The 12,633-nt window shown below is 38.8% G+C and overlaps 1 protein-coding gene across 5 annotated transcripts in view; it reads left to right on the top strand.

Annotated features, from left to right (window-relative positions):
* The window catches only part of FRY (FRY microtubule binding protein), a gene marked incomplete at its 5' end in the record, with an annotated part of 648,830 nt that overhangs the window by 521,797 nt on the left and 114,400 nt on the right, over positions 1–12,633 (top strand). For all 5 annotated transcript variants that reach the window (XM_079773965.1, XM_079773964.1, XM_079773962.1 and 2 more), the window contains 2 exons: positions 5,323–5,397; positions 11,123–11,293. In XM_079773965.1, the coding sequence (XP_079630091.1) occupies positions 5,323–5,397; positions 11,123–11,293 (246 nt within the window). The remainder of the gene's footprint in view (positions 1–5,322; positions 5,398–11,122; positions 11,294–12,633) is intronic.

Below are 12,633 nucleotides of genomic sequence, written 5' to 3' on the forward strand. Positions count from 1 at the left end.
AAATCGTACACCTATGGATGAGGACAGTGCGGGGGAGGTAAGGGCAGAGGGTGGGGTGGGAACCGGGTGGAGGGGAGCTATGGGGGGAAAAAAGAGGAACAATTGTAATAATCTGAACAATAAAGATTTATTAAATTTAAAAAATAAATAAATAAAAGAAAATAAAATAAAAAAGAAAAAGAAAAGCCCTGCGTAAGCAGAAGGAAATAAAGATCAGAGCAGAGATAAATGACATAGAGACCCCAAAAAAAACAATACAAAAGATCAACAAAACCAAGAGCTGGTTCTTTGAAATGATAAACAAGATTGATGAACCTCAAGCCAGGCTCTCCAAGAAGCAAAGAGAGAGTACCCAAATAAACAAAATCAGAAATGAAAGGGGTGAAGTAACAACCAATCCCACAGAAATACAAATGATTATGAAAAAATACTATGAACAACTTTATTCCAACAAAATGGACAACCTAGATAAAATGGACATATTCCTAGAAAAATGCAAGCTCCCAAAACTCAACCAAGAAGAATCCAAAAACCCCAATAGGCTGATAATACCAAAGAAATTCAAACAGCAATCAAAAAACTTCCAGCAAACCAAAGCCCTGGTCTGGATGGCTTTACAGGATAGTTCTACCAAGCATTCAAAGAAGAACTAAAACCTATCCTCCTCAGACTATTCCAATAAATTCAAGAGGAAGGCACACTTCCAAGCTCTTTCTATGAAGCCAGCATTACCTTAATCCAAAAAAAAGACACCACAAAAAAGAGAACTACAGGCCAATATCCTTGATGAACATAGATGCTAAAATCCTCAACAGAATTCTAGCAAATCGGATTCAGCATTATATTAGAAAGATCATATACCATGACCAAGTGGAATTTATTCCGGGGATACAAGGATGGTATAATATACAAAAATCAATAAATGTGATACATCACATAAACAAACTGAGAGACAAAAATCACATAATCATATCAATTGATGTGGAAAAAGCATTTGACAAAATCCAGCACCCTTTCTTAATAAAAACTCTCAACAAAGTGGGAATAGAGGGATCATACCTCAACATAATAAAAGCCCTATATGATAAACCCACAGCAAACATCATACTCAATGGGCAAAACTAAACTCATTTCCCCTAAGAAGAGGAATGAAACAAGGATGCCCACTTTCACCACTCCTGTTCAACATAGTACTAGAAGTATTAGCCATAGTGATCAGACAAGAAGAAGAAATAAAAGGCATCCAAATTGGAAAAGAAGAAATAAAACTGTCCTTATTCCCAGATGTCATGATACTATACATAGAAAACCCCAAAGACTCCATCAAAAAAACTACTAGACCTAATAAATGAATTTGGCAATGTAGCAGGATACAAAATTAACACCCAGAAATCTATGGCCTTTTTATACAGCATAATGAACTCACAGAAAGAGAAATGAAAAAAAATCCCATTATCCATAGCATCAAAAAAATTAAGATACCTAGGAATAAACTTAACTAAGGAGCTAAAACACCTGTACTCAGAAAACTACAGGACATTGAAAAAAGAGATAGAGGAAGACATACATGTTCATGGATTAGTAGAATCAACATCACTAAAATGTCCATACTACCTAAAGCAATCTATATATTCAGTGCAATACCTATTAAAATACCAATGGCATATTTCAAAGATCTAGAACAAACTCTACAAAAATTCATCTGGAATACAAAAAGACCCCGAATAGCCACAGCTATCCTGAGAAAGAATAACAAAGTTGGAGGGATCACAATACCAGACATCAAGCTATATTATCGAGCCACGGTTCTCAAAACTGCCTGGTACTGGCACAAGAACAGACATATAGACCAATGGAACAGAATAGAGAACCCAGAAATTGACCCAAGCCATTATACTCAATATTTGACAAAGGAGGCAAGAGCATACAATGGAGTCAAAACAGTCTCTTTAATAAATGGTGCTGGGAAATTTGGTCAGATACATGCAAAAAAAAAAAATGAAACTAGATCACCAACTTACACCATACACAAAAACAAAGTCAAAACGGCTAAAGGACTTGAATGTAAGATGGGAAAACATAAACATCTTAGAGAAATCCACAGGCAACAAAATTGCAAACATATGTTGTAGCAATATCTTTACAGACACAGATCCTAAGGCAAGAGAGACTAAGGAGAAAATAAACAAATGGGACTACATAAAAATAAATAGCTTCTGCAAAGCAAAAGAAACCATAAATAAAACAACAAGAAAGCCCACTGAATGGGAGAACATATTTGCCAATGTTATCTCTGATAAGGGTTTAATCTCCAACATTTACGAGAACTCATACAACTTAACAAAAGGAAGATAAACAATTCAATCAAAAAATGGGCAAAGGATGTAAATAGACACTTTTCAAAAGAGGACATTCAGAAAGCCAAGAGACATATGAAAACATGCTCAAAGTCATTAATCATCTGAGAGATGCAAATCAAAACAACAATGAGGTACCACCTCACACCTGTCAGAATGGCTATCATTAACAAATCAACAAATTACAAGTCCTGGAGAAGATGCAGAGAAAAAGGAACCCTCCTTCACTGTTGGTGGGAATGCAGACTGGTGCAGCCACTGTGGAAAACAGTATGGAGTTTCCTCAAAAAACTAAAAATGGAACTCCCATTTGACCCAGTGTTCCCACTTCTAGGAATATATCCTAAGAAAACAGAAACACCAATCAGAAAGGATATATGCAACCTTATGTTCATAGCAGCACAATTTACAATAACTCAGATTTGGAAACAGCCTAAATGCCCATCAGCAGATGAGTGGATTAGAAAACTATGGTACATCTACACAATGGAATACTATGCTGCTATAAAAAAGAAGGAATTCTTACCATTTGCAGTAACATGGATGGAACTGGAGAGCATTATGCTAAGTGAAATAAGCCAGTCAGTGAAAGAAAAATACCACATGATCTCACTTATTTATGGATAATAAAGAACATTATAACCTGATGAACAAAAATATAAATACCGAGGCAGAGAAGCATCAAACAGACTGTCAAATTACAGTGGGAAGGCTGGGCAGGGGGTGGGGTAGGAGGTAAGAGATCAATCAAAGGCCTTGTATGCATGCATATAAGCACAACCAATGGACACAAGACACTGGAGGGGTGGGGTGAGGGCATGTGCCGGTGGGTAGGAGAGGCCAGGGGAAAGTAATGGAGTGAAAAAGGAGACATATGTACTACTATTTGTAATACTTTAAACAATAATCCTAATATATAAAAACGCTGGGTCCCTCACATCCACAATGACCGGAGGCTCGACCAACCAGAAGTCAGTCCTGCAGTCAGCGCTGGTTGTCGTGGTGACTCAGCATTGACTGCTACTGCTGCAGGCACAGTGCCCAGCACTGAGGGGTCAGCGAATCAGGCCCAGGGAGAGGCCTGAAGAGAGAAGCAGGGTCTGTTCCATAGCCTCTGTTGCAGCTGTTGATCAGCACTTGCGTCTCTCTTTCTTTCTGGGCCTGGCCAGCAGCTGAGCCTCCATTTCTCTCCAGGCCTCCACCAGGGCTGCTGATAAGCCCCGCCTTTCTGATCAGGCCCCATTGATAGGCCCAGAGAGGTTGACTGGCATAGAAACGGACCAATCAGAACCAAATCTGGGTCAACTGTGAGGAGCCAATGACTGCCTAGGAGGCAGAGCTTTTGACGCTGACTAGCATAGAAACCGACCAATCAGAACCAAATTGGCCGGCAGGGTAGGGCAGTTGGGGGTGAGATCAGGCCGGCAGGGGAGGGCACTTAGAGGTGATCATGCAGGCAGAGGCAGTTAGGGGCGATCATGCCAGCAGGGGAGGGTAGTTGGGGACCATCAAGCCAGCAGGGGAGAGCAGTTGGGGGCAAGATCAGGCCGGCAGGGGAGGGCAGTTGGGGGCGAGATCAGGCTGGCAGGAGAGGGCAGTTGGGGATGAGATCAGGCCGGCATGGGGGGTGGGGGCAGTTGGGGGTGATCGCGCCGGCAGGGGAGCAGTTAGGTGTTAATCAGGCTGGCAGAGGAGCGGTTAGCTGGTGATCAGGCTGGCAGGCAGAAGCAGAAGCAGTTAGGGGCAATCAGGCAGGCAGGCAGGTGAATGGTTAGGAGCCAGCATTCCTGGATTGTGAGAGGGATATCCCAGATTGGAGAGGGTACAGTCTGGGCTGAGGGACACCTTCCCGCACCCCCACCCCCCACCCCCAGTGCACGAATTTCATGCACCGAGCCTCTAGTAAAAAATAAATAAATAAATATGAGAATGAACTAAAAAAAAAAACACTTAGGAAAAGAGCTTACATATCTCTTGCCTTGTTTCAACATCCTTCAACACTGAAAAGACACTGTATTGAGTGTCTCTTCTATAATTTGGAAAGAAGGATGCAGCGAACTGAGTTCCATTAAGGAGAAAGTCTATAGTGACATTGGCCTCCTAGCAGTTGCCACATAAGTGTAAATCAGATTTAAAGGGGAAAGATCTTTCTAGAGCAATCAGGAAGATTGCTTTGAAAGCAATTCTGAAGTACATGAATATTTTTTAATGCTCTGGACACTCTTTAATTTTATTCTCAAACTACCATTCATTCTGAGACCTAGTTGATCTGTGTCACTGGAAAATGTGATGTCTTACAGAAGAATCTGCTTGCTTAAGGTGCTAAAACATGAAGTGTATGGAGAACACCAAAAAGAATTAAAGTTGTTTAACTTTAGGAAGAATAAATTGAAAAGATTTAATACAGCTTGCAAATAATTGAGTTTTTAATTCTGCCCAAAGTAAAGTTAGTCTCCTCTTTAAGGAAAATAGGTTTGTGCTGTTAACATAATAGATTTAATTTAGGTGTAAGGAAAGCCTTGCTAATGCTGAAGGTTGTAGCATATAACAAAGATTATCAAGGAAAGGGATGAATATCTACTGAAGAATCTTGAGGTTGATTTTCAGACCCTGATCCCCCCACCTTGGGAAAATTTAGATCAGTACTGTATCATAGAAATAGAAGGTGATCCTCACTTTAAATGTTCTAATAGACACCTTTTTTTTTAAGTTAAAACAAACAGGTAAAATGAATTTATAACATATTTTACTTAACCAAATATGTCTAAAATATTATTTCAACATGTAATCAATATTTCACAATTATTAATTCAATGTTCTACATTCTTTTTTCATGCCAAGTCTGTGTGCATTTTTACATCTCAGTTCTCACTGGTCACATTTCCAGTATGATAGCCCTCTGAATAAGAACAGATCTGATCACAAGATGACATGATTATAATCTGCCTGTGTGTTTCTTTTTCAGAAGAGGACAAAAGAGAAGTTGGTGCACGTCCTTTCTCTATGTGGCCAAGAAGTAGGATTGAGCAAAAATCCATCAGTAAGTTCTAGCACATATCACATGTATTTTGGTATCATCTCCTTTTTACTTTGGTCTGTTTTCACCTTTGGTCAAAACAAGTTTTGAAGATTTACCTATGAATTACAAGTATAATATCCACCATCTAGATCAAACCCCTACATTATTTCTCCCCACAGCATGGTTTTCAGTCTCACCTTAATTCAGAAACAATGAAAGATTTTGTTGGCTATTTGCTCCAGGTTGTCTGTAAATAAATACTCAGTTTTTTTCAATTTTTAAAATCTCTTAATTAAAATGCCCAGCTTCCTGAAAATATATATGTGACTACTGCACCACCAAGTATGATACACATTCCTTTTGGATATAATTTTATTCTGTACACACAACTCTTACTGTGATGTCATTGTTTTATTCACAATAAAGGTGAAAATAACGGTATATTATCATGTTTTTTTCTCATATAAACTTCCCCTGATGTTACAGTTTTTTAAAACCATGCCATCAGGTTTTGGAATATATGAATAATTAAAGTATTAGATGTTAGCTTCTGAAGCCCTTCTAAAATTTAGAAAATTCAAATTGTATATGTGAGTCTGTTGTAGCAAAAGCAATAAAAATCTCAGGGTCTGACTTCACCAGGTATTTTTTTGACTGTCTGGCAATGTGCCCTAGCCAGCTTGACCTCCATTGAAGTCACCATTTTAGTGTTAGTGATCAGTGGGTTTGTTGCTACCCCTGTGACATTATTTAGGGCAGAGGGAACAAGATGACAGTGGCTAGAGCAGGCGGAGCCTCCAAGCTCACAAGGGAGAGACACAGGAGCACTTGGCCTTTGCAGTGCACCCCTGCCAGCCAGGACCATTTCTTACTGCCTTGGCAGGGGGTACTTCCTCCTTCAGACCTGAACCTCTTGTTTCTGTGCTGAGGCCTTTCCGGCTGGAAATGTTTACCTGGAGGATGTTACAAGTAAGAGCAGCCGCACAAATGAGGAAGCCAGAATTCTCATCTTGTCTCTCACTAAGTAGTTGACTGGCCCTCTGTGTTGTCTGTCTTACATGCCCATGTGTAATACCTGCACAAACTGTGTCATGTACACACATGAGAAATAATGACTGTTCTGAAATACTGGAGAAAAAAAAAAGTACCTGTAAATCCTCTCATTCTTTTACTTTTGATAGACATTTGTGTACTTAAATTCTTCTAAATGATTGCCTACTTTTCAAGGGTGACTGGATGTTGTAATGAAATGGTTAAATAAGAATCCTGTTCACTTTATTTAATATCAATCTGTATTCAGGAAAGGCTGAATAGCAAAACATTTAGCTTCATTTGTAGCTTATTTCTACAACGTTCTGTTAAGTTGACCCAGTAAAAAGAACCTAAACATAAATGTTAATTTTAAAATATTAATGTATTAAAGGTGGGTTTTTTTGGTGTGAATTCTTTTTTATTATTATTATTATTGATTAAGGTATTACATATGTGTTCTTATCTCCCCATTGCTCCCCAAACCCCCCACTCATGCCCTTACCCCCCTATTGTCTGTGTCCATTGGTTAGGCTTATATGCATGCATACAAGTCCTTTGGTTGATCTCTCCCCTTTACCCACCCTCTCCCCTACCTTCATTCTGAGGTTTGACGGTCTGAAAGATGCTTCTCTGTCTCTGGATCTGTTTTTGTTCATCAGTTTATGTTGTTCATTATTTTCCATAAATGAGTGAGATCATGTGATATTCATCTTTCTCTGACTGACTTATTTCGCTTAGCATAATGCTCTCCAGTTCCATCCATGCTGTTGCAAATTGTAAGAATTCTTTCTTTTTTTATCGCAGTATAGTATTCCATTGTGTAGATGTACCACCGTTTTTTAATCCACTCATCTGCTGATGGGCACTTAGGCTGTTTCCAAATCTTAGCTATTGTAAATTGTGCTGCTATGAACATGGGGGTGCATATATCCTTTCTGATTGGTGTTTCTGGTTTCTTGAGATATATTCCTAGAAGTGGGATCACTGGGTCAAATGGGAGTTCCATTTTTAGTTTTTTGAGGAAACTCCATACTGTTCTCCACAGTGGCTGCACCAGTCTGCATTCCCACCAGCAGTGCACGAGGGTTCCTTTTTCTCCGCATCCTCGCCAGCACTTGGTTTGTTGATTTGTTGATGATAGCCATTCTGACAGGTGTGAGATGGTACCGCATTGACGTTTTGATTTGCATCTCTCGGATAATTAGTGACTTTGAGCATGTTTTCATATGTCTCTTGGCCTTCCTTATGTCCTCTTTTGAAAAGTGTCTATTTAGGTCCATTGCCTGTTTTTTGATTGGGTTGTTGATCTTATTTTTGTTAAGTTGTATGAGTTCCCTGAAAATGTTGGAGATTAAACCCTTATCAGTGATAACACTGGCAAATATGTTCTCCCATGCAGTGGGCTTTCTTGTTGTTTTGTTGATGGTTTCTTTTGCTGTGCAAAAGCTTTTTATTTTGATGTAGTCCCATTTGTTTATTTTCTCCTTAGTCTCTCTTGCCCTAGGATCTCTGTCTGTAAAGATATTGCTACAACATATGTTTGCAATTTTGTTGCCTGTGGATTCCTCTAAGACAGTGATGGGCAACCTTTTGAGCTTGGTGTTTCAAACTTCGTCAAAAAACTGAGCATAACTCGGGTAGTGTGTCCCTTTGAGGAAAAAACATTATTTCGCGATATTTATAGTTTAAATAACATAAATGTTTCATCCTCGGCATGCAGCCGCCTCAGCGGCCGCGTGTCATCAGAAATGGCACTGACACGCGTGTCAGAGGTTCGCCATCACTGCTCTAAGATGTTTATGGTTTCCCATCTTACATTCAATCCTTTAGCCGTTTTGAGTTTGTTTTTGTGTATGGTGTAAGTTGGTGGTCTAGTTTTATTTATTTTTTTGCATGCATCTGTCCAATTTTCCCCAACACCATGTATTGAAGAGACTGTCTTGACTCCATTGTATGATCTTGACTCATTTGTCTAATATTAATTGAGCATAGTAGTTTGGGTCGATTTCTGGGTTCTCTATTCTATTCCATTGGTCTATATGTCTGTTCTTGTACTAGTACCAGGCAGCTTTGAGAACAGTGGCTTTGTAATACAGCTTGATATCTGGTATTGAGATCCCTCCTACTTTGTTCTTCTTTCTCATGATTGCTGTAGCTATTCGGGGTCTTTTTTTATTACAGATTAATTTTTGGAGAGTTTGTTCTAGGTCTTTGAAATATGGTGTTGGTATTTTGATGGGGAGTGCATTGAATCTATAGATTGCTTTGGGTAGTATGAACATTTTAATGATGTTGATTCTACCAATCCATGAACACGGTAAATTCTTCCATCTGTTTATGTCTTCCTCTATCTCTTTTTTCAGTGTCCTGTAGTTTTCCGAGTACAGGTGTTTTACCTCCTTAGTTAAGTTTATTCCTAGGTATCTTAATTTTTTTGGTTATGGTAAATGGGATTGTTTTTTTAGTCTCTATTTCTGTAAGTTCACTTTTGGTGTATAGAAATGCCATAGATTTCTTGGCATTAATTTTCTATCCTGCTGCATTTCTGAATTCATTTATTAAGTCTAATAATTTTTAATGGAGTCTTTAGGGTTTTCTCTGTACAGTATTATGTCATCTGCAAATAAGGATGGTTTTACTTCTTCTTTTCCAATCTGGATGCCTTTTATTTCTTCTTGTTGTCTGATCGCAATGGCTAGTACTTGCAGTACTATGTTGAACAGGAGTGGTGAGAGTGGGTTCCCTATCTTGTTCCTATTCTTAGTGGAAATTGTTTTAGTTTTTGCCCATTGAGTATGATGTTGGCTGTGGGTTTTTCATATAAGGCTTTTATTATGTTGAGGTATGATCCTTCTATTACCACCTTACTGAGAGTTTTTATCAAGAAAGGCTGTTGGATTTTGTCAAATGCTTTTTCTGCATCAATTGATATGACTATGTGATTTTTATCTCTCAATTTGTTTATGTGATGTATCATGTTTATTGATTTCCAGATATTGTACCATCCTTGCATCCCTAGGATCAATCCTACTTGATCATGGTGTATGATCTTTCTAATATAATTCTGAATCTGATTTACTGAATCCGAATATTGTTGAGGATTTTAGCATTTATGTTCATCAAGGATATTGGCCTGTAATTCTCTTTCATTGTATTGTCTTTATCTGGTTTTGGTATTAGGGTAATGCTGGCTTCATAGAATGAGCTTGGAAGTGTTCCTTCCTCTTGAATTTTTTGGAATAGTCTGAGGAGGATAGGTTTTAGTTCTTCCTTGAATGTTTGGTAAAACTCTCCTGTGAAGCCATCTGGCCCTGGGCTTTTGTTTGCTGGAAGCTTTTTGATGACTGCTTCAGTTTCTTCCATAGTTATCAGCCTATAGAATCTTCCTGATTGTGTTTTGGAAGGTTGTGTTTTTCTATGAATATGTCCATTTCCTCCAGGTTGTCTAGTTTGCTGGAATAGAGCTGTTCATAGTATTTTTTACAATCCTTTGTATTTCTGTGGGGTCTTTTGTTATTTCGCCTCTTTCATTTCTGATTTTGTTTATTTGGGTCCTCTCTCTTTGCTCCTTGGTGAGCCTGGCTAGAGGTTCATCAATCTTGCTTATCCTTTCAAAGAACCAGCTCTTGGTTTCATTGATCTTTTGTATTTATTTTTTTTTGTCTCTATGTCATTTATTTCTGCTCTGATCTTTATTATCTCCTACCTTCTGCTCACTCTGGGCTTTTCTTGTTGCTCTCTTTCTAATTCCTTAAGATGTAGAGTTAGATGATTTACTACCATTTTTTCTTATTTTTTTTTTTTTTAGGTAGGCCTGTAATGCTATTAACTTGTCTCTCCAGACTACTTTCACTGTGTCCCATAGGTTTGGGATTGTTGTGTTTTCATTGTCATTCGTTTCCAGGATGTTTTTAATTTCTTCTTTGATCTCTTTGGTAACCCAATCATTTTTTAATAGCATGCTATTCAGCTTCCAAGTGTTTGAGGGGTTTTTTATTGTTTTTATTGTAGTTTATTTCTAATATTATGCCATTGTGGTCTGAGAAGATTTAATAGAAAAAAGTCTTGTTTTGTTAAATCAATAGGCAATAGGGTAGGAATTTAAGTATAAATTATGAGCATGGCTACTCAGCTATACTTCTGTAGTTCAAATGAGCAAGTATTATATCTTTTGGCTTCTGTTTCTTACTCCTTTCCAGTTCCTGGTGTATCTCTAAAAGGGTTAAGACCTTTGCTCTCATAGTTCATTCTATAATAGCCTATCTTGGTATTGGGAATCCTGAAAATATTGTGTGACACTATGTGTGATCTGCGTGTGAGTATGTACAAGTTCTAACCTCAGTCAGTTCAGAAACAGTGGAAATTGTCTTGGCTGCTGATTTGTGAACACACATACAGTTGTCTCACAAACACGCACACATCCCCCCCCCCCCCACACACACACACACACACATACATCCAGGTAGGATCGAGTCTTCATCCATTAAGCAGCCATTTGACTCTTGAAACATTTTCCTGGTGCATGAACTTGTGTCTTTGAACTAAGTTTAATCTGAAGGCACCTGTCCAACATAAATAATAACATTCTAAAAAATACCCGCCTGAGGAATTAGGTGTGTACTGGAAACAGTGTGAAGAGCCAGTAATGGTTTTTTTGTAGCACAAACAACCAGAGGGAGATTGTTTCTCAGGACAGGACTCTTTGGATTTTTAGGTGATTTTTTCATCATGTGGGGACTTGGACCTGCTGGAGCATCAGACAAGCTTGGTTTCTTCTGAGGATGGTGCCCGAGAACCGGAGAACATGGATGACACAAACAGTGAGCAACAGTTCAGAGTCTTTAGAGACTTCGATTTCCTGGATGTAGAACTAGAGGACGGAGAGGTATAGTATATCCTCTAAAAATAACCCACTTGACTAACAAACGTTTCTTTTTACCTGCTAAATAATGAATTTTTATAACTGAGTCTTATTGAAAAGCTGTAAACTTTATTTTAAATCAACATATTCCAAGTACAGCAGCTTCACTTTGGCACAAGTTACCACACCCTTCCTGTCTGAGCCCACAGCAGATGCTGCCAGGTTATTTTTAAATGGCCATAAGTTAACTGCTGATGACCATACAAAGGCTGTGTGTATAGTCCAACAGTGAACTTTAAAAAACATACACATGAAATATTCAAGTTCTGAATCTGTTTGCTGGTACCCAGCTAAAACAAGCAGAGCGTTTAATGCTTACAAACATGAAATTGCTCTAATTCCATTACTGGGAAGCTTGCCTGCGACAAAATGAGCCAGGAGCCTGGGGCCTCTGGGGACTTTGTGCTGCCTGATTAGGTCATTAGAACTCAAAACAGGATGGAGGCACAGGAGAGTTTCTGGCTCTGATGTAGACGGGTAGCTGGTTTTCCCCACACTTGGAGCAGCTTAACTCAAGTCTCAATAGGCAAAGGCAGATTTGTGTATTTGGATGACAAGTATAGTCATAAGATGCTTTCAGTTATGAATATTTTTTAAATCTGGGATTGGAAGGCAACACATTATCCCTTTGCTCTCATTTTGATAATTTGGGGAGTGTTCCTTTGCCTCAAAGGGCAGAAATAAAATTCACTAAAGGAAGATTAGTATGTGTAAAAATGCCAGATACCCCTGGTACCAAGTCAGCTCCTGGTGTTAGTCAACATGCTTGAGCTCACATGTAACTATACAGTCTATTTCCCAAAAAAGGGCTTTCTGCTAGACTTAAAGTTAAAGCCGAGGCCCAGATTCAAAGTTTATCATCTCCTGTAGTGGGAAGGCACCTCCTGACTTAACTAACTTCTTACCTTAATAGCTTCTTACCTTCCCTAAAAGGATATGACTGCTGACCAACTTGTTTATATCAAGGTGAGGCCAAGGCGCTATCTGTTTTTGTCCCTTTGGCCACTGATGACCCTGGATATCTGTGCCAGCAAGGGAGAATCTTATCCTCAGAAGGAACAGTTGTTCTAGAATCAGTAGAAAGTAGTGCAGAATTTTCTGATTGTTCATCACAATTAGTAATCAAGATATTAATCTCGAATTGTGGTGATGATTGTTTTAAAAGTCTTCCATGAAATACAACAGTTTTGAATGTCTCTGAGCCAGAGCTACATGGAATGTCACAACATGAGCTCCCTGGCCTGAGCAGCTAATCCCATCTTCTCTCCTAGGCTAGAATTCAAGCTCAGGCACCCTCTTCACTC

This window comes from Cnephaeus nilssonii, assembly GCF_951640355.1.
Source record: "Cnephaeus nilssonii genome assembly, chromosome: 6".
Taxonomy (NCBI): Eukaryota; Metazoa; Chordata; class Mammalia; order Chiroptera; family Vespertilionidae; genus Cnephaeus; species Cnephaeus nilssonii.